Below are 27,574 nucleotides of genomic sequence, written 5' to 3'. Positions count from 1 at the left end.
AATATATTCCATTCTTTGTCAACAACATGAAGTGTATTAAATATTACAATAAGTTAGGGTTTCCCAGACTGGGGTTTGTGAGTTTAATGAAAAGCTATTATGTAATGAAATCATAAAAATTTAACATTTAAAATAAATAATTTAAAAATAAGAAGCAATCGAAATAAAACACTTACTAAAAGAGATAAAAAGATATATTTTATTTGTTTACCTGCATGTCATGTGACCACTAACTGACATCAGAGAACTGTGAACTTAATTTTTTTATTATTATTATTATTATTATTATTATTATTATTATTTTATTTTTTTTTAAATTTTATTATTGGCCTAACTTATTAACTTAAAATCTCAGGAGGTTCAGCTGACAAAAAATGTTGGGGAATCCGTGAATTTGTACATGACTCATTGAGTTATTAATTCAAATAATAATTATTGTGTTCGTCAGGAGTTGATTAGATATGAAATGCTGCAAAGTTGAGAAAACAGATTTTTAAAAGTGAAATGATTTCTGTAAATCCAGTGATCAAATGCTGTGTATGTCTCAGTTTTCAGTAATATTTAAATGACTAGTGGCTGGTCTGTGTGTGCAATTCCACAAACCTGGAAGACCTTCTGAACGTATATAAGCAGTAATCTTTTTTAGACAGAAAAATAACATGTAATCATGTAATCAGTAAAAAAAAATTAACTGTAGCCTGATTATAAGTATTTTAAAATGTAATATAATCTAATTACAAGTAGGCCCTACTTAATTTTTGGAATCTGATTATGTAATCCAGATTACATGTAATCAGTTACTACCCATCTCTGTGTATATATGAAGACTTCAGATGCAAAAGCCTCTAAGTGCCATTTTCTTATAAAATGAGCCTTTTTATCAAGCTCATATGTTTATGTTCAGTTATTTCACTTTAATGGCAATGAAAAGGACCTATTAATTGCCATTAAGGTGAAATTACTGAACCTAAACATATGAGGTTCATAAAAATGCTCATTTTATTTTCAGACGGCACTTAGAGGCTTTTGCATATATAGATAGATAGATAGATAGATAGATAGATAGATAGATAGATAGATCCTGAACATGTCATGATTCACAGTATGTATGCCCCCAGGCATTCAGAAGAAGAAAGGATATATGAACATATTGAAATACAATGTGTCGCCTTTTACTCTATTTTATACATATATAACCTTTAAGCCGTTTAGCCTCCAGGCATTCAGAAGAATAGAGGAAGTTAAACCGCCTCACCTGGTTTTCAGTAAGCCAGCCGTCACCTGTTTAAATTGTGCCTCTGGTGTTGAAAGGATTGCGAGGGAAGGAAATCTTTCTTGAACCTCATACAATGGAAGTAGTAAAGGAAGCAACGTTCAAACGTTCTCCAAATTAAACAAACGTGTCGTTGTTTCATATAGGCTAGTACTTTATAATGGGAATAAAAAATGTTCTTACAATGTAGGAAAAACTACAAAAAATGTGCTACCGTGTTCTCTCATCTCAGTCCAGACGGCTAAATAAGTGATGTATGAAAATGTAAAACTATTCTTCTGTGTTTAGGGTTAGGGGATAGAAAATATCATTAGAACAGTATAAAATCAAAATTAAGTGAATTAAAAGTCATGTGTGCGATTTAGAGATGAGATTGTTATAATTGTTTACTTTTTCATCAAGTTTCATAATTTCAAAACGCATATAAATGTATTTTAGAACCTTCAATCAAACTCTTAAGAGGAAAAAAGAACGAGTTGAATATCTTTCGAGCATGAGATTCACCTCCGCCACTCTTGTGACTGTTGAAACGTTTACAAACAATCTGTGGCCATGTGGCGTTCTGAGCACTCTGGTACTTGTAGTTACTGCGCTTCTGCCGACATTCTGTCAGCCTGCACGAAGACTACATTTCCCAGAGCTCTCTGCGTCATCAGCTGATTGCCGCTCGTGTTTTTCGGATGTGATGATGGCAATAAAGCACCCAGCGGACCGTTTTTTTCCAGACGTTCTCTTGGGTTCACTGCTGGAATAGAGATGACCGCCGAGGGGTAGACGAGCAGAGTTTTCATGTGCTGATTTTCAGATTTTAAATATTCACGAGACTTCCACAACAAAGTCTTCACTTTTTAAACTGGTGAGTTTATGCTGGGTACAATATTATATGCCTAAAGTTTATTCTATTCTATTCTATGCTATTCTATTCTATTCTGCAACAGTAGGCCTGTCTATGATCTTTTAAATTATATGAGTATGAAATACATTTTGTGGCAATTGTTAAAATTAATGTATTCATAATGTATGTATTTATAAATAAGTCCCGCGTAACCAATGCAAAAAAATACTAATTGTCCATTTTAATCTAAAATTCTTCATACCGCGGTATCTGTTTTTATCAGTGTTGTAGAAAGGCATAACTGCGACACATAAATTATGGATTTCCCTTTTGGGACTTTTGACTAAGTCTACAGCATGCTATAAATATGTTTTAAACCGCATATAAGTTTATGTAATTTAACTTAATTTAATTTCATTATGATTGAATTCAGTCTTGAATTTAGTGGTATGGAAAAATTTGGATGATTAATTTATCATTAAACACGTGGTGGCAGGTCAATTTCTGAAGTATGTTTTGTTGACGTTCCCCAAGTTCTTTGTTTTGATCCTCTTGTTGAATACGGAAGTGACCGCTAGAGGGCAGCAGGACAAGAAAAGCAGCATGTTTAGTCTAAAGGTGAATTCACCTGGGGCAATGAGGCCAACGTGAGACAAACAAAAGGTTGTCAGGCTGTCATGACAACAATGCCAATTTAAAATAGACCTATTATTTAAGATGATGAAGGTTAGTCATTTTTGTAAATTAGGTATAGTTGTTTTTTGTTACTTTTCTGATATAAAATAATTCAAATGTCATTTAACCGTTATTAAAAACAGTTTAATACTTAATGTCTGTCATGTTCTGTCACGTTTGCTGACAACATGGCAACACTTTGTTGACGTTACTGCGTGGTTGATCAGCTGCTCCCTCACCTTTTAGCTGTAGGAGCTGTATAGGTTATAGCTTTAAGCATTTGCAGTTAATACAGCATATTTCCATATTATTTATCACCGCTTAAAGGTTACAAAAGCAATGACTCAGAAATGTGATTTTTTTTTTTTATATGCTTACAACAAGTTAATGGAATTCCTGATTAAAATAATATTTCTCTTTTTAATTCCAGCTGAGGCATCATTTTCTTCTATTGTCTACAGGGCCTTGGGCCTTACTGGTTTAATAGCAATGGTACTTATTCTGGGCAGAAGAATGAACCGGGAGGACTCTGGAGTCCGTGAGTCTCCAGCAGTCAAGAGAAAGGTATTGGAGATGGACAGCAAGTCCCTCACTAATCATGATGTGTTCGATTACTCCTCTGGCCCCTGCCACTCTGAGAGCATTCTGCAGATGTTTAACGAGTTCCGTGATGGCCGACTGTTCACAGACGTGGTGATCAGTGTGGAGGGTCGTGAGTTCCCATGTCACCGTGCCGTGTTGTCAGCTTGCAGCAGCTACTTCCGTGCAATGTTCTGCAATGACCACCGTGAGAGCCGCGAGATGTTGGTGGAGATCAATGGCATCCGTGCCGAAGCCATGGACACCTTCCTACAGTACGTCTACACCGGACGTGCCCGCATCACCACAGACAATGTGCAGTTCCTCTTCGAGACCTCCAGCCTCTTCCAGATCAGCACTCTCCGTGATGCCTGTGCCAAGTTCTTGGAGGACCAACTTGACCCCTGCAACTGCCTGGGCATCCAGCGTTTTGCCGACGCGCACTCCCTCAAGCAACTGGCCAGCCGCTGCCGATCTTACGCGCTGCAGAGCTTTGCCGACGTGGCCCAGCATGAAGAGTTCTTGGACTTGCGTAAGGAAGAACTGGAGGAGTACATCGCTAGCGACGAGCTTGTTATTGGAAAGGAGGAGACTGTATTTGAAGCAGTGATGCGTTGGGTGTACTACGAAGTGGACCACCGCAGGATCATGCTCAAAGACCTTCTCAATCATGTCCGCCTGCCTCTGCTTCATCCGAATTATTTCGTACAGACGGTAGAAGGTGACCAGTTGATCCAAAATGCCCCGGAGTGCTATCAACTTCTGCACGAAGCCAGACGCTATCATGTGTTGGGCAACGAAATGATGTCACCAAGAACCCGTCCACGCAGGTATTTCTAACAACATTTTCTGTGCCCTGAAGGGTCTGTATTAAATTTATGACCTAATAATATACACTTATTCAAGCACCATAATAATCCAAGTCTCAATCTTTACATTCACTAAATGCACCAAAAATGGACCAGTGATTGCAAGAAAGAGAAGAGTCTTATATGCCTTGCCTGAACTCTTTGTCCAATTCACTCAAGTCTTTATCAAAGAGTTTGTTTACTATGACTTGACTTCAAATAACTGGCTACACCGAAACATACAGAATTAAGCAGTTTACTAGTTATTAGTAGTTGTCTAGCTTGGTTAAAAGTAAAACAATTTCGATCATCCAAAAATGAAAATTTGATGTTTATCTGCTTTACCCCCAGGGCATCCAAGATGTAGGTGACTTTGTTTCTTCAGTAGAACACAAATGATGATTCTTTACTCCAACCGTTGTGGTCTGTCAGTCATATAATGCATGTCAATGGCAACACCATCTATAAGAGTCAAAAAAACATGCACAGACAAATCCAAATTAAACCCTGCGGCTCATGACAACACACTGATGTCCTAAGACATGAAACGATCGGTTTGTGCGAGAAACCGAACCGTATTTATATCATTTTTTACATCTAAAACTATGTCCAACTGCCTTGAGCATCTGGTTAGTGAGGTCTGATCGCGCTCTGACAACGGAAGTGATCTTTCGCACTCATTGAAGCAAAGTGCGAGAGATCACTTCCGTCACCAGAACGCGTTTTCTGACCTCACCAACCGGATACTCAAGGCATTTGGACATAGTGGTGTTTTAGAGGTAAAAAATTATATAAATACTGTTTGGTTTCTCACACAAACCGATCATTTCGTGTCTTAGGACATCAATGTGTCGCCACGAGCCGCAGGGTTTAATTTGGATTTGTCTATGCATGTTTTTTGACTCTTATAGATGGAATTCCCTTTGCCATGCATTATATGACTGACAGACGGCAACGGTTAGAGTTAAAAATCATTATTTGTGTTCTACTGAAGAAACAAAGTCACCTACATCTTGGATGCCCTGGGGGTAAGCAGATAAACATCAAATTTTCATTTTTGGGTGAGCTATCCCTTTAAATATCCTAGATACTTCTGGAACCATTTTCAGAAAGGCTACATTATAGATTCAGTCATCCTCAAAACATGAAGGCATGATTCAACAAGTGTGTGTTTGAAGTAACTTGAAGGCTTGTTTTTTATAGCTTCGCACTCCATAGTTGAGTGTTGGAAACTCAATGCCATGGAACAACCCGAGCCACATTGTAAGTACAGTGAGACGGAGCAAGAAGAGACGGCCCCTTCAGGCCACTGTATTGCCACACTCTGAGGGAGAAAAAAAAGTCTCTGTGAGGCTTGCCCGTACACATTCTTCACAAGCTTCATAACACATAAGCACCTGAGTTTCGAAACATGTTCCTGTTGACCTGATCCTGCTTGCAGTGTGCGCTTTTTGTTTTTGTTATGTCTGGAGGATCAGGGGGTGAGAAAGAGTAGGGGGAGGGGAACTGTACAGTTCTGTTTTTCTCAGAGCCGAATGTATAGTGACCTGGATTCTGCCTGAACATGATCCGCTGAAGGAACTACTAACGTTACATGGCTTATTTATTTACAGCCTCTTTATAGACTGCTTGAGGAAAGGTGTAGCACAGTCATTAGGATTACTGCAGCCCCAGTCTCACGCAACCAGCTAAACATTGACAAAAGTGTGCTAAATATTCATGCAAGACAAAAGAGCCTGCTTTGTTTACAGCTAGACATACCTTTGTTTTTCCTTGGTTTGGTGAAAAAAGGATACTCAACACACCACCTTAGCTTCAGCATACTGTGTTAGAGTTTTCAGACGGGTGTCGGTTTACAGTTGGCAGAAAGTTGTAGTTCCACCTCCTTTGTTTCCAGGAAGATTTGGGATGGTTCTAAAGTTTGAATTATGGGATATGGCCTGGCTGATCTCCCCTAATTATTCTCGGGGAATTGTGTGGGTGCGGCACATTTACACTAATTACATCACACATGAAAGACTGATCTGATTTTTCCATGTTTGCATGAATTGACCGGACGACTTGCTCGATTCGTTCTAATCTCTTTCCCCCAGAGAGGGTATTGAAAGTTCATCTCTAACTTTAGCATCTTAGCTTGTGCACTGTCCAACCCCATGATCATTTACACAGAGAGCACAGTCTTCTAGGGAGATGATTTCAGGGAAAAAAGGGGGAAGTTAGTTCTGGATGAAACGTGTTTGCCTGCCGTTTGGTTCTTTGAACAGAGAACGCATGTTGTGCTCTGGGAACTAGCATTTACTACTATTCTTAGAAGTGTTTCTGTACTTTTCTCATTTCAGCGTCCTGCAGTGAACACATAGGCCGAAAATGACAAGAAAACAAAATGTAAACAATGAGTTGCATAGACAGAGTTGTGCTTGCAATGTGATCCCTTTCTCTTTTCTTTAAAGTACCAGAACTATAAATGATTTACATTTGTCCATGTGTCCACGTTTGACATCCTGTCGTGTCCCTGCAGGTCTACTGGATTCTCTGAGGTCATTGTGGTAGTCGGAGGGTGTGAGAGAATGGGAGGTTTCAACCTGCCGTACACTGAGTGCTATGATCCTGTAACTGGGGAATGGAAATCCTTAGCCAAACTCCCAGAGTTCACCAAGTCAGAGTATGCCGTGTGTGCCCTCAGGAACGACATTCTGGTCTCAGGTAAACATGTATATTGTAATTACATTGTTGAGCTCTAAATTGTTTTGTAGGAAATGGTGGAAAGACTTGGTTTTCTTCCTTTTGTTGATGCTTACTGAGTCAGAAAGTTTAGGCAAGGTATATCAAATGCCTTGTTCCTTTTTAAATGCCAGTAGCCTTTTGTTTACATCACAGCCAGGAAGATTGCTAATGCTAACATTCTCATTCTAGCATTTGGTTGAATAAAATGTTTTTAAATCTTGTGAGTGCAAGATTAATACTATTAGTCTAACATAAAAAACAATACATTTTGAATGCGTATATCTGCTAATTTCGTCAGTTTTTAGGGGTACATTAGCATATAGATGATGTCAAAGCTAACAGACATGGACACAAGCTCACAAAACTTCATTTTTAATATGTTGATTACTCTCTGTAAAATGAAAGACATTATTTAGAAATGTTTAATCGCTGCATTATGATCGTTTTATTTCTAAGGGTTGTTTTTATACAGCCTCCATCTGTCAATTATCTGTATCCTTTGTTTTAATTTCTCAATTATTGTCAGTTTGATGTTTACCTCTTGGCTGGTTTAGTCTGCAGGGGTTTGTTAGACACAGCAGGGTGCCACGCATTACAGAGCAGCTCGCTTTGAACAGCGAGCAGGTTCAGCAAAAAAAAGACTGTGAGACATGATTAAAAGAGATCAGGACTACCAGCTATCTCATGAGAAAAGAGTGTTAGAGAGGGAGAGAAAGAGAGTAAGGGTGAGTGAGGGGGCTGGAATCCTGAGCGATCGGTTTACGCTCTGCATGTGCCAAGCGCTCACGTGTTTCCATGAGAACAGTCTTGCTAGTTAACGCTTCTCTCTCTTTCTCTCTAGTTTCAATCTTTTTTCAGTTCATTCCCCAAACATTTAGGTTTTTTCAAGGCAGGAAGCTTGAGTATTTGTCAAACTATACCTGTCAAACTCAAGACTAAGATATACGAGTCAAAAAATAATGGTAATTGACAGAAAGTTGAGAAAGATGAGTTTCAGGTTGAGCAGCTTTGCTGAAGTCCAGTTTCTTTCAACACTCGCGCTTCCTGAAGAACTGGAACAGTTTTGTAGATGATTAGCTTTTGTTAGCACAATCACACAGATGCCCACGTGTTAACCGATACACTACCAGTCAAATGTTCCGGCTCATTCTTTATTACTACTATTTTTACATTGTGTAATTGTAGTAAAGTCGCTCAAACAATGAAATAGCACAAATGGAAGTATGGGAATTTGTGATTAAATGAATGTTTGACGAATCAAAACTACCTTATGATTTTAGTTCTTCAAAATAGGTACGCTTTGTCTAGATTACAGCTCAGGGCTGCATTTCCCAAAAGCATTGTGAGCCAAGTTGATCGTAGGGGCCATTTGTGGCAGTAGTTCTATGATCTACTTAGGCTTACTATGATTTTGGGAAACGCAGGTGCATCCTAGGATGCTTTTTGAACAGTAGCATGCCAGACACTTGTTGGCTGATTTTTCTTCTGGTGTAACATATATAACATATATCTGGTGTAACATAAATTTATTTTGTACAAAAACCATTTCAAGCTTTGAAGTATTAGTATAGGATTTTAAGATAATGAGAATTCTGTCATGTTCAAACTTGTGACTGGTGGTGTTTATGCAAATAATACATTGCAGTTATTCAATGCATTGCAAATTTGTTTTCATATGTACATGACTGTGGTTCAGCTGGCCTCTAATTATGTTGCTTCACTGGAATCATCTCAGAACTGGAACATCAACAGTTGTGGTTTTGATTATTTACATAATGTGTTTATATGAGATAAGATATGAAGATTCACAAAGTGTGTCATGGGTCATTTACCTTTTCACATTGTTGCAAGGATTATAATCGGTGTGTGATGGCACATACAGTACATGAATGGTAGTGACCAATTGCTGCTGCAATTTCAGGGGGTAGAATCAACAGCAGGGATGTCTGGATGTACAACTCCCAGCTCAACATCTGGATCAGGGTTGCCTCTTTGAACAAGGGCCGCTGGAGACACAAAATGGCTGTCTTGTTAGGAAAGGTGAGTTCAACTAATTCCACATCCATACACTAACCAATACCCCACTAGATGGCTCTAACTGGAAATGTGTGATGTGGGGAACCGTCTTCTGGTAGATAACAAGGACAGGTTGCTTCACATTCCCTCAACTACGAACAAAATCATACAAGTACACAAATATGATGAAAAAATTTGAACCAGACTACATTTAATACCAGTTGACTTGGAACAAAGTCCCTTTAAGACAAGTCATTTCACTCGGCGGCCATCTTTGAAACGCCTCTCGGGCATCCTGGGCATCATGCCCTATCTCTTTGAATGGGGAAACATCAAATTCTCCAAAACTGTTCGCCAACCTTACGATTACATTTCATATTTGAAATCACCAATGAAATCTGACAACAGCTGTCTTATAAATGTTTTATCCAAACGCTCGAATCATGACAAAAAACTGTATTTTTTAGGCTGGATCAAGCTAATGCGCATGTGCAGACCTAAATGCGCGTCTCTTCTGCCATGTTTCAGAGGCGCGCGTCTGACTGTTTCTATAGAAACCAGTGCTTCTAACGGCCGCTGCAGTGACGCGATGACTTTACCAGTCGGTGATTGGCTCTTATTTAGAAGGCGGGACTTATTCCGCCATATTGCACGTTACACTTTCTCCCATTCAAAACAATACGAGTGACACGTCTTGTGTTATTCTATAGTCTTTGCTTGGAATAAATATGGTTTGTGCCAACCAAAATGTGTTTTCTGTTGTGAACTGTTGGCTGCTGAGAGCATGAAACCATCTAACCCTTCAAGAGACATTTAGAAACCGATAATAAACCAATACATTCCAGTGTTTAACTTTTAAGGGCATTTTTGTTGGCTTTTGCTGCCTTTTGAATGAGTCCCTCCCATGACTTAAAGTCTTGGCTCTAGTCATGCCACAGGAAGAAGACATTGATTTCCTATTTTTATGATGGCCTGTGGTTTACATACATAGCTCTAACCATGATGAATATTTCCCACATATAGAATTGGGTGTTCTTTAGTTTTCAAACATGTTCCCACCCTTATAATTGATTGTCTGTTTGTTATTTACTGCTCTTTGTTTTGTGCTCACTTCTTCTATCACTTTCAAAGCCTCGATTTTTTTATTTTTTTATTTTTTCCCCTTATTTCTCTGCTTAAAACTTGTATCTTGTTTTCATTAAACAATGACATAATTCATTTTTAACTTCTCCCTTGGAGCTGGTTTGCTTACACTGTAGTTTTTAATAATCAGTAACCCTGAATTCGAACTGATCAGTCATGTGAAGAGCCTGTAGAATTAATAAAGGGCACTGGCAAAAGATTTTGGATCTGTATACTTCAGTTAATATTGCATCACTCATATCAGGCTGTTTTCAACATTTCTTAACGACCGTAATCAGCTCCAGAAATCTGATTTACTTCGCCAGGGGGTTAAATAGCTTTGTTCGAAAGATCTGATGCATTTTATGTACTCCGTGAGGAACCCCCTAAAAGGTTCAATAAATTAAAACTGTCTTGTCGTGAATGGAATGAACTGAGCCAACAAAAGCTACTTGTGCAATCACTAATTAACATGCACTGTAAGTTATACCCAACTGTCTGCATAAACGCCTCTTTCTGTTGGTTTGTTTGTTTTGATGCTCTGTATTGTGGATCGCTCAGATATTTTCCCCCAGCTTCCTGTCTCTGGGTGTTTGCTATAGTCTCTCAAACTCTTTGTGTTTCTATTCAAGCGCATGATAGTTTTGGACTCAAACTCACTTGATCCCAAAAGTTCATTTGGGTTTGTTTTTGAGCAGCAACCCCTTCAGACATATGGATTGTCTGACTGGTTGGATTTATTGGTTGTGAAAGATTCACGACTGACAGATAAAATCTAATCAACTGAAGTCACAACACAGAGACGTGAAAAATAAAACGCATTACCACAGGGTTAAAGCTGCAATAATCTGATGTGAGCCATGCTGACACTGGTTAGATATACTGTATGTGATTATTCTGTATGCAAGTATGTGATACAAAATTATAATTAACATTTAAATGAGAAAGAATGATTCACATCCTCACACCCTGTCAGCATATATTAGCCTTTCACTTTGGCATACACTGAACAGGAAACCAAATTCCTCTGAAGACATTTTATAGCCTAATTTCTCTATGATAATGATTTTTACAGCTATTTTGTTGATGTAACATCTTATCAGTCCCAAGGGTGATAGGACCGTCTCAATAATATCTGAGTCTGAACAAAGGGCTCACCAGAAAGCACATTGCTTTGTTTTGCGTAAGTGGCGTGTTGCCCCTCTGTGTTCGAGCATGTTCATGCGTCGCCACTGGTCCGACCGGTTTTCTTGGTTGTTCCATTAAGGGAAACATGTTTACCTTCTTCTTTTTAACAGCATGGAGCTATGAGGCAGGAGAGGGAGAAAAAACTCTTCAGGGTTTTTGTGTTCCACGTGTTTTCATTTGAGAGTTAGCGAGAAATTTCTCTATCTCTTCAAGGACTTAGACAAACAAGAGTGATTGAGTGATGTGTCACAACAGAGCTGTAAACTATATGCATTCAGAGAGGTCATGTTTTTGCAGTGGTGATGTTTTGATCACGTTTTGATGCTGTCAAAAAATTGACTGTGATTAATAACAAGGTCATGTAAATACCTTAAACGGTGGTTTTTACCTGTCTTAAATAATTTGAATAAAACCTGATTTGCACACATCGATTTCCACCCGTTACCTCTGTTTTGCATGTACCTTTATTGTTTCTGCCAACTTATTCAATAGGGACATGTCTGTTTATGTTTTGACATCAAAACTAGAGAAACCTTAAGGGTAAAGAAGGGTTTCTTGCATTGTCAGGTTTTTGTAATGAGTTGATTTTTTTTTGTGTCTAGATTGGGCAAATCATTAAGACATTTTTGGAAGAAAAACAAATACATACACATAATGCATATCTAAAGCTGCTTTTCCACCACAGGAGCTTTCTCCAGGAACTAGTGACTTTGGGGTGGTACTCGGTGTGTTTCGACAGCAAGAACCAGGGTCTAAATGAAGTTTTGGGTAAAAAAATGCCCCCCTCAGAAAGTCCCTGCTCGCGAGGTAGTACTTTTTCAAAGTTCAGGAACTTTCGGGGGTTGGACTTGGGCGCTGAACATTCTGATTTGTTGACTCCATGCAGCATTTTTAAAAGTCTGTTGCGGTGCGTGCAGTAAGAGTTGTTTGCTATTCGAATCAACAATGGAGTTTAAAAAAACTGCAAACAATGGACAGACGATGACGTTCAGGCTTATATGTGAAGGACAAAATCCAGTGGGAACTGGAAAGTTGCGCGCAGTCCTACATCACCGGACTAATCTTCACAGTACTTTAGACAGCAACAGGTCTGGGGGAAAAAAGTTCCTGGGACAAATTGTTCCGGGTAATTTTAGTGGAAACACGACTTAAATGGGTAATGGCAAGGTTAGTTTAGGTTTTTAAATGTCAAATGGTATTGAAAATATATATTAAAATATAGTTTTTTTTAAAAAGACTTTATTTTAACTTGCATCACTTGAAATTTTTAAAATCACTGAATCATTAAAACTGTAGCTGCATTCAAAATCGTATACTGCCTGAAGAGAAACAAATTTCATGATCGTTAAAAAGTATGTTATATATTATTGTATGAATGAAATTCGGATGCAGTACATGTGATTCAGTTGCGTTCAGTGCATCAGTTGTGTCACTTCACTGTCATTCACAACTCCTCTGTGGCCTCATGGGACAGTAAACTGTCCATTGGATGCGCACTTCAGGATCTCTGCTGAAGTAGTAGGTCATCTTGGTATTTTTCGCTGTTTTAAAGGGTTAGTTCACCCAAAAATGAAAATTGTCATTAATTACTCACCCTCATGTCGTTCCGCACCCATAAGACCTTCGTTCATCTTCGGAACACAAATTAAGATATTTTTCATAAAACCTGACGGCTCAGTGAGGCCTGCATTGCCAGCAAGACAATTAACACCTTAAAGCGGAACTCAGTAAGATTTGCGAAGCTCCCCCTACAGGTTCCTTCAGTGAATCACACTGTCGTAAATACTCCAAGCGCAGCTCTGGACTACAACGACTACAACGCTCACCAGCTCAGTAGCAAATGCAGTACAAGAAATCTCGATGGAGGTGGGTAATTTTTGAAATTGTCTTATAAAGTCATAATATATACATTGTTTTTGAATTACCGTAAAGCATTTTGTCACTCTCGCGTGAACGTGAACATGAGGCGAGATTGTTTCGGGTCGGCGAAGCTCAACTTGCAAGTGCTGTATTCTGGCGTAGACGTGCCAGAGGGGGTTAGTGCTCGCCTCAAATACACCACTACAAGTCAATTAACCATCGTAAGAACTTAGAAAGAAGGTAAAAAAAGTTACTTAGTTCTGCTTTAATGTTATGAAGCGACGAGAATACTTTTTGTGCGCAAAACAAAAAACAAAATAATGACTTTATTCAACAATATCTAATGATGGGCGATTTCGAAACACTGCTTCGTGAAGCTTCGAAGCTTTACAAATCTTTTGTTTCGAATGAGTGGTTCAGAGCGTGTATCAAACTGCCACAGTCACATGATTTCAGTAAACGAGGCTTCGAAATTTCAATGGTTCACCACTGGGGTGGGTGACTTTGGCAGTTTGATACGCGCTCCGAACCACTGATTCGAAACAAAAGATTCATAAAGCTTCGAAGCTGTTAATTGTCTTGCTGTCAATGCAGGCCTCACTGAGCCATCAGATTTTATCAAAAATATCTTAATTTGTGTTCCGAAGATGAACAAAAGTCTTACGGTTGTGGAACGACATGAGGGTGAGTAATTAATGACAGAATTTTCATTTTTGGGTGAACTAACCCTTTAAAGATACTATGAATTTGGATGTACTAATCATTCTGCATACTGCTATTTGCCTACTATATAATAAGAAAGTAGGCATAATCAGATGCACTGTATTTTCTTGGAAATGGTCAAAGAAGTTGGCACAGTCAAAAGTGATATATTCACCTCATGACTATGTATGTGAAATCAGTTGGAAGCAGAATTTCCTGCAAATGGGCATTTGTCGTCAGTCAGTCTGAATCTGATTTGTTTAGTCCACTTTTATATAATAAAATGCAGGTATAATCAGATTTGTCTTGTTGCTAATTCAGCGGTAGCCTCGGGGCGTGTGCAACTGTGCGTGTGTCTGTAACAATCCCTTTGTCACTAAATCAATTTGAGAACCATGATATGAAAGGGCAAACAGTAGTTCTTGTTTGGCTAGATCTGCACGCTCTGGCTCACCTCCAGATTGTGTCATCCACGGAAACGTCATGTGTACATTTCAAAACAGACAAAAACAGTTTGAGATTACGCAACTCTAATATGGTGTTCAAGAGGTATTGTGTACAGAGTCACCATTTAAATGTAATGTCTCGTTGTGTTTATCTACAGGTGTATGCCGTTGGTGGATACGACGGTCAGTCACGACTCAGCAGCGTCGAATGCTACGACTCTTTCTCAAACCGCTGGACGGAAGTGGCACCCATGAAGGAGGCTGTCAGCTCACCAGCCGTCGCCAGCTGTGTCAATAAGCTGTTTGTGATTGGAGGAGGACCTGATGACAACACATGCTCAGATAAGGTTTGTAGAAGAGTCTGACGCATGATGTTGAGGAGTAACGTTATGTCTTTGAAACCACCCTGTAGTTATCTCTGCATGTCATTGTGCATTTACTGCATGTAAACATGACATTTATTTTTGGGTCATGATACTGGAGGGTGTGACATGCTTTGTTTTCCACTGTAGTCATCTAAACAGTGCAGGGGACCATAAACCCAGTTTCAGTAAATAAAACGGCTCTGATTATATAGTTTTACTTGAGATATGGGCGATATTGTCTTTATTTGTTTTCCAGTGCTGTTACTATAGTAAATCCTTATTTTTCATGTCCTGGATTGAAACATTGAAACATTCTTCAAAATATCTTATTTGGTTGCAAACAAAGAAAACATACAGCTGCTTTAAACTCAAGCTGAATAAATTATCAATAAATAGAGTTGAACTAGACGTCAGTCTACGTTTTAAATACGTTCTGCTGACGAATGACAGGAAGTTTAAGTATACAAAGCCCTTACTATGGTAACTACGCCATTGTGTGTGACCAAAATGGCATCAGTCGCCTAAACCTTGTGTACCAGCTGCTAGATTTCCCCTTTGTTACATGATGCCAGCTTGTTTACTCTTAGTACACTGTAGTTTTCCTTCATCACGGCCTGACTTTGCCTTAGCTGAACAATAGATTGAAGATACATTGAATGTGCTGCCAGCTGCCCCCTAATGGAGATCAACAGTTACGACCATCTGACCTGGATCTGTCAGCACGCTCTGATACATTCTCCAGGTGTCGCTTTGGAGAGAAACACTCAGCCGCAGATATTTCATTGGATTCCCTTAAGGTATTTAACTGCGATTCAGTGCAGGTCACATGCTTTAATTCCCAAACAAAACTTCTTTGGACTCATAATTTCACAGTAGTACAGCTCGACGTTGTGGTTTTTTAAATTTGTTGTGATGGTTGATTTGAATATTGAAGGAAACATCCTGAGGGAATTGGATAATGTTAGAGCATTTCCTGCTTCCTTATAAGGAAGTTCTGAAGGTAATGATGCAGCATATCTCAACTCTGATTGGTTAAAGCGTAATATGGCGTGCTGTGTGTTTCATTTGGCTATTATCGTTGTTGTTGTCACGTTTCTATCCTGTTAGTCTTCCAGATCATTTGTGCCCAGAGCGTTCTTTTGCACAAGTGTCTGCTATTTCCAAAATGTGTGAAGCCCTTATAATACCTTCCCATCCACTATTACATACTCCACACAGAGAGGGAGATAAAAATGCATCCAGGCTTTTCTCAGGAGATATTGTGTCTGTGAGATTATGTTTCCTTTTTATCAGGACACATGATCGCTGATTACAGTTTTTGTGAGTTCATATCCCTCCAAGGGCAGTTTCATATTTTTATGTGTGAAGTGTTATCAACACCCTCGTTTCTAGGATGGCATTGGGATTGATATGTTTGTGACTGTTTTGCAGCCTGAGGGAGGATAAGGCTGGATAAGGCTGTTTTTGCTACAAGTTGTATAGTTCATTCCTTGAGTTTTTTTTTTTTTAAACGTCACTGTGTGTGTTTTCCCCCAGGTTCAGTGCTATGACCCTGAGTCTGACTCTTGGTTGCTAAGAGCCAACATTCCCATTGCTAAGCGCTGCATCACAGCCGTATCACTGAACAATCTCATCTATGTTTCTGGAGGCCTGACCAAATCAATCTACTGCTATGACCCCACTGAAGATTACTGGATGCTCGTGGTCCACACTTTCAGCAAGCAGGTACTGACTGTTATGAAGTTGCGATTTGAAATGCTACAAAGTGCAAAGTGGACTTGGCTTTAGAAGTGTTTTTCTTGTTCATTTTCTCTGTTAGAGGATAAAAAAAAGAGTTCAATATAGAATTGAACTAAACAAACCAGCTTTAAGATGAATCACAACATTACAAACTATAATTTGAAGCCATAAAAAAAAAGAAAATCAGATACAAGATTGTAAAGGAATAACAATTAATTAATTTATTGTAATAAATTAATAAATAATCATAAATGACAGTGAAAACTAAAATACCATATATTATTTTACGTTTTTGTGACTTATACAGTATATATTGCTTTTGTTTCTCTTTTGTCACTTTGGATAAATGTTGATAAATGTTTATATATATATATATATATATATATATATATATATATATATATATATATATATATATATATATATATATATATATATATATATATATGGACAAGTTATATACACATATACATCAATGAATATAAACAATTATTTACAAAATATAAATAATGTATACAAATATATCAATTGTTTTAGAGTGTAGTGAGAATGACTTGATTTTGTCATTTACAATACCATTGATACCCGTTTTGATAGTAACAGCAACATTCCTGATTGGTAAGTATTGCGAGTAGTGTAGTTCTTCGAGAAAAACAATAATTTAAAGTCGCTATGAAATCAAAATTGAAGTTTTTTGGCTTTTAGTGTGGATATCTTAGCCTAAAGGGTTAGTTCACCCAAAAATTAAAATTATGTCATTAATGACTCACCCTCATGTCGTTCCAAACCCGTAAGACCTTTTCTAAAGATATTTTAGATTTAGTCTGAGAGCTTTCTGTCCCTCCATTGAAAATGTATGTACGGTAGACTGTCCATGTCCAGGAAGGTAATAAAAACATCATCAAAGTAGTCCATGTGACATCAGTGGGTTAGTTAGAAGTTTTTGAAGCATCGAAAATACATTTTGGTCCAAAAATAACAAAAACTATGACTTTATTCAGCATTGTATTCTCTTCCGGAATCCTTTCCATTGAATTGATTCCATTGAATTGATTCCATTGAATCCTTTCATCTTTCGGCGTTGGTAATGCACTTATACGTCATTGTTTTTGGCGATTAGGACATCCGCGACGTGCACACTTGCGCACCATTTTAAAAAATATAGCAATACCAAAATACAAACAATGTAGAATAGCTTGAATACTGCGTGCGTCTCCCTCAGACTTTAAACGAAGCTCTGGTGCACCAGATAACACGTCAGCAGCGTCTTACGTCAGCAGCGTCACTGCGGAGTCGTGAACCCGGATTGTCAACAGACCCGGAAGAGAATACAATGCTAAATAAAGTCGTAGTTTTAGTTATTTTTGGACCAAAATGTATTTTCGATGCTTCAAAAACTTCTAACTAACCCACTGATGTCACATGGACTACTTTGATGATGTTTTTATTACCTTTCTGGACATGGACAGTATACCGTACAAACATTTTCAAAGGAGGGACAGAAAGCTCTCGGACTAAATCTAAAATATCTTAAACTGTGTTCTGAAGATGAACGGAGGTCTTACGGGTTTGGAACGACATGAGGGTGAGTCTTTAATGACATATTCATTTTTGGGTAAACTAACTCTTTAAGATTATCTATAAGCTAGTGTGCTCCAAAACAATGACAAAATTCACATTTAGAAGATATAAGCATTCAAAACTTATGCTGCGTCCCAATTCACATACTATCTGTCCTAAATAGTATTCGAAAATAGAATTAGGGTGTCCCAAATCGTAGTGTTGAAATGAGTATTCCAAAGATGGTCTACTTTTTCCGGTTAGAATCCGAAGTGCAGATGAATGCACACTCGTAACGGCTAATATTGCCCACAACTCATTGCGCTGTGGACGAGGATTTGATTAGAACTACAAACACGAATAAAAAATATTAAAAAACTACAAACATGACAGATGTTAAGCAGAGCTTTTAAGATAAAGGGGTTTGAGTGATTAATAATAAGAATCTAACCTGACGAAAAAAATATTTATTAAATGTTACCCACATTATATTTAATCTGCAACAGCATGGTGAACTTGTATAATGATGCGCTTGGACATTAACTTTACAGTGCATCATTATGCAAACATGAGAAGAGTTCTCCGTATGAAAGACTCATGACTGGCAGATCAATGTGCATTGAATGTGGAGGATAACTGTGACAAGAAGATTGACAGGGCAGTTTAAACAGTTACAGGGTGCATATAACTATGCGACAGAGCATCTGTGAAAGACGCAATTATGACGAAGTCCAAAGCTTGCATACTCTTCTGCTGCACACTCAAAGGTATGTACTTTTTCTTCACAAAAACAGTACATACTTTTAGGGCGTAGTATAAGTAGGCAAATTGGGACGCAGAATTACAGTCTCTCACTTCCACCAATATGGATCAGTGGTTTTGATGACATCACCCTCCACTTCAGCTTCTCATCAGATTTTCTGACCAATCAAATGCTCTCTAGAATCCAAAGCATCCCGCCCCTACATTATAAATAGACGCTGAAGCTGCGGCTTAAATAGGTCATTTGTTCACACATTTACTATTTTCTAAATGGTGAACTGTTTTCTAAAACGTATCGGACACATTTGAATTCTGCACAAAATGCTATATTTTAAAGTGATATGGAGAAGATTAGGAGGATAAACGGTTTGAGTTTAGAAGGAAACTAACGCTTTGCCGAACTGTGATATAAACAAAACGCTATTTCAAAAAAGGGGCGGAGCTGTTTCAGTGGAAATTACGTCAACACATTGAATCATCCTGCGCGTTCCAAGGCACTTCAGTGGGCCTTTAAAGGTGCCATCGAACGTTTTTTTTAAAAGATGTAATATAAGTCTAAGGTGTCCCCTGAATGTGTCTGTGAAGTTTCAGCTCAAAATACCCCATAGATTTTTATTTTTTTTTTTAACTGCCTATTTTGGGGCATCATTAACTATGCACCGATTCAGGGGCTGCTGGCCCTTTAAATCTCGTGCTCCCTGCCCATCGAGCTCGCGACTCTATAATACAGTGCATTTACAAAGTTCACACAGCTAATATAACCCTCAAATGGATCTTTACAAGATGTTCGTCATGTATGCTGCATGCATGCTTCGGATTATGTGAGTATAGTATTTATTCGGGTGTTTATATTTGATTCTGAATGAGTTTGATAGTACTCCATGGCTAAAGCTAACATTACACACTGTTGGAGAGATTTATAAAAAAATGAAGTTGTTTATGAATTATACAGACTGCAAGTGTTTAAAAATGAAAATAGCGACGGCTCTCTTGTCTCCGTGAATACAGTAATAAACGATGGTAACTTTAACCAACAGTAGCCTACATTAGCAACATGCTAACGAAACATTTAGAAAGACAATTTACAAATATCACTAAAAATATCATGTTATCATGGATCATGTCAGTTATTATTGCTCCATCTGCCATTTTTCGCTGATGTTCTTGCTTGCTTACCTAGTCTGATGATTCAGCTGTGCACAGATCCAGACGTTACTGGCTGCCCTTGTCTAATGCCTTTCATAATGTTGGGAACATGGGCTGGCATATGCAAATATTGGGGGCGTACACCCCGACTGTTACGTAACAGTCGGTATTATGTTGAGATTCGCCTGTTCTTCAGAGGTCTTTTAAACAAATGAGATGTATATAAGAAGGAGGAAACAATGGAGTTTGAGACTCACTGTATGTCTTTTCCATGTACTGAACTCTTGTTATTTAACTATGCCGAGGTAAATTCAATTTTTAATTCTAGGGCACCTTTAAAAATATCAAAAACTGACACACTGACTTACGGCATCTACAGAATTAATTCGTTAACCACCTTAGATCTCAAGGCACATCTGTTTTGAAATGCACTTTTAAAACCTATCTGTTGCGCTCAGCTGACACTTGAGTAAACAGACCTGCATGTTTGTGTTTTTCAGGAAAGTTGCGGTATGTCGGTATGTAACGGGAAGATCTACATCCTGGGTGGGCGTGGAGAAAACGGAGAGGCTTCAGACACCATCTTATGCTATGACCCGTCCACCGGCATCATAACGGGCGTGGCCGCCATGCCCCGCCCCATTTCTTACCACGGTTGCGTCACCATTCACCGCTACAATGAGAAGTTCTACCATTCATGACACTAAAAAAAAGCACACTCACACAGATAAACTGAGCCTTATTTTAAGATAACGTAGCATTACGACAAGTAAGGTAGATAAGCATGTCCCAACCCCCCTCAGTTCACATGCTTTGAGAGGAGTCGGTTAAACTGACAACTACACAATAACTCATTTTAGTGTACAGTATAAACATTCATGGATATCAAAAACCTATTTAACTGTTTTACATTCTACCACCATGATACTCCGAGATAAAAAATCAGTTTGACAGCATCACACAGATTATGTGTGAATTTGCATACTGTTACTCAAATGTTTCTAAATTGATTCACAGTCTCCCAGGGATCTGGGACATTCCCTCGGTTAAATGCCTCTATTGGTGATTTATTTTTCCCTCTTCATTATTGTTATTGAATTTTCTGTTGTATTTTAATGTATGGTGTCAGTGGTTGTTTTGGGTTACCATGATTTTGCCAAGTAAGACACGTTTCTGGATCAACATATTTTGTTGATCCTGGAACAATATTCCTGTCTGAAAATTTAGTCCTACCCCTAAACCTAGCCCTACCCTTAACTTATCCCTAAAATCAGAGGGAAATGATAGGTGAATAACACTGATGCAGAAACACCTAACCCTGGTTGTAAGCCTAAACTTGACATAAACTCTAAACTTGTACCTCAAATCTGATTGGTTGATTGGAATGTTGTCAAAGATGTTGATCCAGGATTATATTGAACTTGTGTGAAATCACAGTGACTTGTTTTGAGAGGGTGAATGGTGTGATTAGTGCTTGATTGTGATGGATTTGTGTATATATAAGTGTGTTTGAAAAGATTCAGCCAGATGTGTGTGAGAAGATAGTGAGACAGAATATGCAGGAACCACTTCCTCCCATGTCTAATGGGTATATTGTAAGCAAAAATCCATCAGGCACCAAAAAGTATAGTGTTTCTTTTAATAAATTGCTTAATAAATTGCTTTATGTATGCATGTACGTTTTTGGGTGATATTAATTATTTTCTATATTTTTTAGAAGAAATTGTGCCTGTCATGACATTTTATCAGAAAAAAATGAAAAAAAAAAAAAACATGGCTGTTTGAGAAAAAGTATGTCTGAACTTTTATAGTAATGCCATCCATACAGTATGAAGCATTACAATGTGAGTCGATTAGCCTCTGTATTATGCCGTATCATTTAGCCTATTGGAAAACATGCTTTCTTGCATATAATGTAGAATACAAGCAGTAATGTCTTGTTTATAAGTGACTTTTTAAGTTATTTATTCTTGGTAGATGTCCAAAAGCCCCAACCAGGCACTTAAGTCTTCAATATTTCTCAGTGTCCCGGATGTAAATATGATATTTCTTCAGGTTTACTGTATCAGTAAGTGTTTGCAATGGCCAAAAGGCCAGTTCACACTCTCAGCTCCCATTAAACTCTTCTTTTTTTGTTCTTACAATAATCTGAGCTCAGTATTTGTGGATACAGTGCAGTGACGTAGCAGCAAAAGATTGTGTTTGTGTGCCAGGGATTCTAAGACTAGTGATGTCAGATTTGTTGCCTGCTTTTGGTTAGCAGGATTGTTCAGTTTTGCCAGCTGCAAGACCAGAACAATACACATTGTTCATTTTACTCTGGGAATTTTACAGTGCAGCTGAAAGATGGAGTCAAAACCCTGTGCACACATGCAACAACACAACATGGCCTTTCTTTAACCTTTTTTTTTTTTTGGTGTGTTTTACAACTTTGTGTAAATAAATGTAGTTGATGTGAGGTGTCTTTTGGTGAGTGCTTTTATTTCTTCTGACAACTTTCAGTTGCTAAAAGCCATAGACAGAATGAGTGTTTTTAAAATTATTTTACAAACGTTTCTATTTGAATGAGTCCTTATACACTTTAGGGTATTGAATTATCTGTGCATGCCAAAAACGTATATGTCAAAAAAAAAAAAAAAAAAAAAACATTATGGCAAGAATGTGGTTTAAGCTCTAATTACAGTGATGGTTTTGCAAAGAAAGTGCCAACTTGAGAAGATATATCACTTAAATGCATTAAAAGAAATGACCATTTTGTGCCTTTTGGCGGAATGAAATACATTTGACAACTAACCAAAGATGTGTGATTGGTTTTGTCTGTGTTATTTCCAGAACAATATTGTAAAATAGACTGCAAGCCTTTATGATGTCTTCATTTTTTTTGTGTAAAACTGTCACTAAAATGTTCTTCTTAAAAGTAACTGAAATATAAAAGAGCTTAATATGGTGTATATGCATATGTTTTCCTCAATAAAGCAATTTTTAGTATGGATTTGTAAACTATTGTTATTCATTTGTTTTGTTTTGTTTTTCTATGAAACGACCATTTCACACTACTAACATGTATAATACCTCAGATTGTGGTACATGTTGGCATAACGGATTATCCCAATCCCATATTTTGACATTAAACAAGGGAACATGAGTCCTATATAAAGAACACACTGCTTGTTTCCTTCCAGTATGCTGAGGCCGCTTTGAATAAAAACCGTCGGATAACTGACAAAAAAATCAAACAAAGAGCAGAAGTGTTGAATTACAGATACACCTGCAGATAAATGCTCACAAACTGGAGCTACCAAACCCCACCAAGGGGGGAAATGTAGGCTACACTGTCGCCGCTGGCAACATCACGGACATATTGACGTTGAAAATGACAACATGTACTTAGATGAAATCTGGCTGCTTAAGGCTACGAGTTCCTTTTCATAAATGTGTTTTACTGGGAAAAGAAAAAGAAATGCTCAGAATTCTGACATCCAATGTATGTCAGTATTTGCTTTCAGAGTAAAAACAAGATGACTGTGCTATATTGACAAGGTCTTTGTGTTTAAATATAAACGTTGGGTCTAATTCACTAAACAATACAATATGTGCAGTAAATAAAATGTATTCTAAAAATGAAATTTAGAACTAATACCATCTACATATACAAAAAAAAAAAAAAAAAAAAATTATCCTGGTGGCTTAGAACGAAGTATTTTAAAACTATTTTATTTTCAAAAGTTATGTTAGGAACGGAATGAATAGAGTGCCCCAGGGATGACGCGTTTTTGTAGGCCAACCCGGAAGTTAGCGGCGCACGGGTTCCCTCGGTTGAAAGCTTTTTTTACAGTCTATGGTTGAAAGCCTATGCATTTTTCCCATAGACTTTTGGAAAATCGCAGAAAATAAGCTCTGTGTTTAACAAAGGGTTATGACACTTACACGTTTTGTCTATCAAGAGAAGCTTAGAGGCTTTGTTAACCACAGACCTTATTTCAGATGATTTAGCAAAAACCCTGTTGAGTTATGTTCTCATCATTTATGTTATATTATGTTGCTTACTATTATTATTATTATTTTTCCTTTTATGTTAGATTATGATACTGACTGTTGTATACCCAAAAATGTGCAAGAGTTCATTGTGCGCATGTGTGAACAGACGGGACTTTTATTTTGACTTGAGTAAAGTGGATGTAAAAAGAAAACTTTTCACATTGAACCTGTTGCTGCTCCCTCGAGCACTGATGGCAGTGCATTGAGATGTAAACGGTAAAATAAAACAATACTAAGAAGTTATATTTTGTAGTAATCTTTAATGGATGGATGACAACAACATATTACACATAGGCATGACGGAGAGAAATGAAACCTTAACAAACCCATTCAAAAAAACCCATAGACTTTACGGCGTTGGAACCGGAATTCCTAAAATGCTAATTCGCTTCCGGGTTTTGCCTACAAAAATGCGTCATCCCTGGGGCTAAGTGACTACACAACTATTAATTATTTCTAAATAACAATACATAAAATAACAAAATGCATAGGCAAATTTAGGAAAATATGAGGTCCAAAACAACTGTGTAGTCTATAAAAATAGTTTTAACTGATTTTGAGAAAGGTTGAATGTCTTCCTTGAATATCTTGCTGCGCATGCGCTCAGGCGAGACTTCGGTCAAGAGAGCGCGAGCGAGAAAGAGCGGTGTAGGGTTTTTTTACACGCATGTTTATGCAAATTACAACTTTTTTTAAGCACCTGTTTAAACTTGGAATTTTGTTTCTGCGCACATAAATACACCAATTTTAAGAAGTTATATTTGAATGAGTTTTACCTTTGTTGACTATCACTGAGATCTGTATGGTGGTGTCGTGTGATGTATTTTTGTTTTTAACAGATATTAGGTAACATGTACGAGCACAGTTGACTTGGAATAACACACTTTGAGTGAAGGAACTATGACAAAATAGCAAGATGGACTGACAGAGTGTGTGTTTGTGTGGATTTGCCCTCAGGTGAATATAAGGCTTCCTCGTTCCGAGTCACGTGCATTATCTGGAATAGTCAACAAGGAAGTGGTTTTGTTCAGACCTGCAGAATCCTTCTTAGAAAATCCTATTCTTTATTCAAGGTATGGATAGTTCTCAGAAAAAAAAAAACCCTTCAGAAAAGCATCAAAAGCTTAAGTTCATGTCTTCATTCATTTTAATAGAGACATGCCTGTCATTCATGGTAAAAAAAAAAAAAACTTTAAAGGATTAGTTCACTTTCAAATTAAAATGTCCTGATAATTTACTCACCCCCATGACATCCAAGATGTTTGTCTTTCTTTCTTCAGTCGAAAAGAAATTAAGGTTTGATGAAAACATTCCAGGATTATTCTCCATATAGTGGACTTCAATGGAGCCCAAACGGTTGAAGGTCAAAATTACAGTTTTATTGCAGCTTCAAAGCGTTCTACACGATCCCAGACAAGGAATAAGGGTCTTATCTAGAGAAACCATCGCTCATTTTCTAATTTTTATTTTTTTTTAATTATTTAAGTTTTAACAATAAATGCTCATCTTGACCTGTGGAGGGCAGTAATACACTTAGCAGTGTGGAATTCAAATAGAGTAGAAGAAGAGAGCTAGTTCAAGATGAGCATTTATGGTTAAAACGTATACATTAAAAAAAAAAAAAAATTGAAAATTGAAAATGAGCGATGGTTTCCTTAGATAAGACCCTTATTCCTCGTGTGGGATCGCTGTAAATTTTAATTTTGACCTTCAACCATTTGGGCTCCATTGAAGTCCACTATATGGAGAAAAATCCTGGAATATTTTCATTAAAAACCTGAATTTCTTTTCAACTGAAGAAAGAAAGACATGAATATCTTGGATGACATGAGGGTGAGTAAATTATAAGGAAATTTTAATTTGAAAGTGAACTAATCCTTTAAGAAATCACTCTGCTTACAAGTAAGAAATTAAATGTAGAGTGTATTTAAAATAAGAAAATATGTTTGAATTCTGAGAATCTAGAAAGAGGCCATGCTGGACAAAACAAACAGAAGCATGGTCATGCAACCATAACCATCATATAACCATGAGATGTCAGTATAAGACAAGAAATTCTCTGTTTACATTACTTAATACATTTACATTGGTGTAAATACTGTAATTTGTTACACATGCTTTTCGAGTTATTAATCAATGTACACACGCAATTTCCTGTCATATAGCTGAATCACTTATATGAATGATATTAAAGCGGCTTTGTTTATGGTGAAACTTGTGGGAAAACGAAATGTGAATGTTGTTATACCCTTATCAGCCCATAGGGGCCAGTGTTGAGCTGCAGCTCGCTGATGAACTGCGCAGTAGTTTATGTATGAACAACATCACCTGTGGGGCTTGAAAATCTGTGTTAGGGAATGACGGGAACTCTCCCCGCTTTAATGGACTGGCACAGCAGCACTGCAACTGCTTATTTGCTTCTAAATTGAATACAGTTTTTGTCCTGTGCGTGTTTAGTTTGGGTGCCCAGGCCAGCCAGCCTCAAAGCAGTGTCATTTCTGCACTGACATGCATGTAATGTGGTCTGAAATCCATGAAGAAGGTGGAGGGTGAGAGAGGAGGAGGGGGATATACATGCGCTCAGTGAGAGAAACACGTGTCTTTATCTTTCTCCACACATGCGTGTTTAACGTATTGCCCTACATACACAAGCTCGTGCACACTTAAACACGTTTAACGTTAACCCACATTATATGGAGTTATAAATACAATAACATCCATAGACATCAGTTTTGCTACTTGATTTGTATCATTGACTACTGCTAAAATATATGCCACAACATCTGGCTCCATTGTATACTCTTACAAAGTAAATTGTAAGTGTGAAATAAATAAATATGTACAATAAATAATAAATACACGCACACAAATATTTAGGCCTAAATTTAAGATTTATGTAGGCTGTTTGAATGGCATATATATATATATATATATATATATATATATATATATATATATATATATATATAAATTTATAAAAACCGAATAAACTTAATATAGCCTATATTTGTCCGTCATAAATGAAATGGTTAGGATTTCTGTAATAGTACTAATAAACTGAATGTGTTTTAACCAGATTTATATATTTATATCTTAAAAAATCCAATTCTGAACATAAATAAAATAAAATAGAGGCAAATTCCATTATTTGAGTGCAGAAATCTTACATGTTTGATGCATGACTGACAAATATACATGACATTAAAGGGTTAGTTCACCCAAAAATGAAAATTCTGTCATTTATTACTCACCCTCATGCCGTTCCACACCCGTAAGACCTTTGTTCATCTTCAGAACACAAATTAAGATATTTTAGTTGAAATCCGATGGCTCCGTGAGGCCTTCATAGGGAGCATTGACATTTCCTCTCTCAAGATCCATAAAGGTACTAAAAACATATTTAAATCAGTTCATGTGAGTACAGTGGTTCAATATTAATATTACAAAGCGACGTGAATATTTCTGGAGCGCCAAAAAACCCAAAATAACGACTTATTTAGTGATGGCCGATTTCAAAACACTGCTTCAGGAAGCATCGGAGCACAATTAATCAGTGTATCAATACGGCGGCCATATTTGCAACGCCTCTGGGCAGCTGTTTCGGGCATCCAAGACCAAGTCCTATCTATTTGAATGGGGGAATCCTGAAATCTCATAACTGCTTGGCGAACTCACAATTAAATAACATATTTCAA

The 27,574-nt window shown here is 37.5% G+C and overlaps 1 protein-coding gene and 1 long non-coding RNA gene across 3 annotated transcripts in view; both read left to right on the top strand.

Annotated features, from left to right (window-relative positions):
• The first annotated feature begins 1,952 nt into the window (after nt 1-1,952).
• Nucleotides 1,953-22,841, top strand: klhl24b (kelch-like family member 24b). Of its 2 annotated transcripts, none has more exons than XM_048174811.1 (7): nt 1,953-2,129; nt 3,245-4,192; nt 6,729-6,913; nt 8,856-8,974; nt 14,427-14,615; nt 16,170-16,358; nt 20,342-22,841. In XM_048174811.1, the coding sequence occupies exons 2-7, from the start codon at nt 3,273-3,275 to the stop codon at nt 20,540-20,542; spliced, it is 1,803 nt and encodes a 600-aa protein (XP_048030768.1). In that variant the 5' UTR covers nt 1,953-2,129; nt 3,245-3,272; the 3' UTR covers nt 20,543-22,841. The 2 variants fall into 2 exon arrangements, with proteins under 2 accessions (XP_048030768.1, XP_048030767.1); XM_048174810.1 differs by having other exon boundaries at nt 1,954-2,129; nt 3,214-4,192.
• Nucleotides 22,842-24,432: 1,591 nt separating this feature from the next.
• Nucleotides 24,433-27,574, top strand: part of LOC125258468 — a 33,716-nt gene continuing 30,574 nt past the window's right edge. Inside the window, exons 1-2 of the long non-coding RNA XR_007182628.1 lie at nt 24,433-24,725; nt 24,837-24,952. This is a non-coding gene — a long non-coding RNA (uncharacterized LOC125258468). The remainder of the gene's footprint in view (nt 24,726-24,836; nt 24,953-27,574) is intronic.

This window comes from Megalobrama amblycephala, linkage group LG22 (genome assembly GCF_018812025.1).
Source record: "Megalobrama amblycephala isolate DHTTF-2021 linkage group LG22, ASM1881202v1, whole genome shotgun sequence".
Classification (NCBI taxonomy): Eukaryota; Metazoa; Chordata; class Actinopteri; order Cypriniformes; family Xenocyprididae; genus Megalobrama; species Megalobrama amblycephala.
The sequence above is the reverse complement of the archived record's forward strand: the minus strand, read 5'-3'. Positions and strand labels throughout refer to the sequence as shown.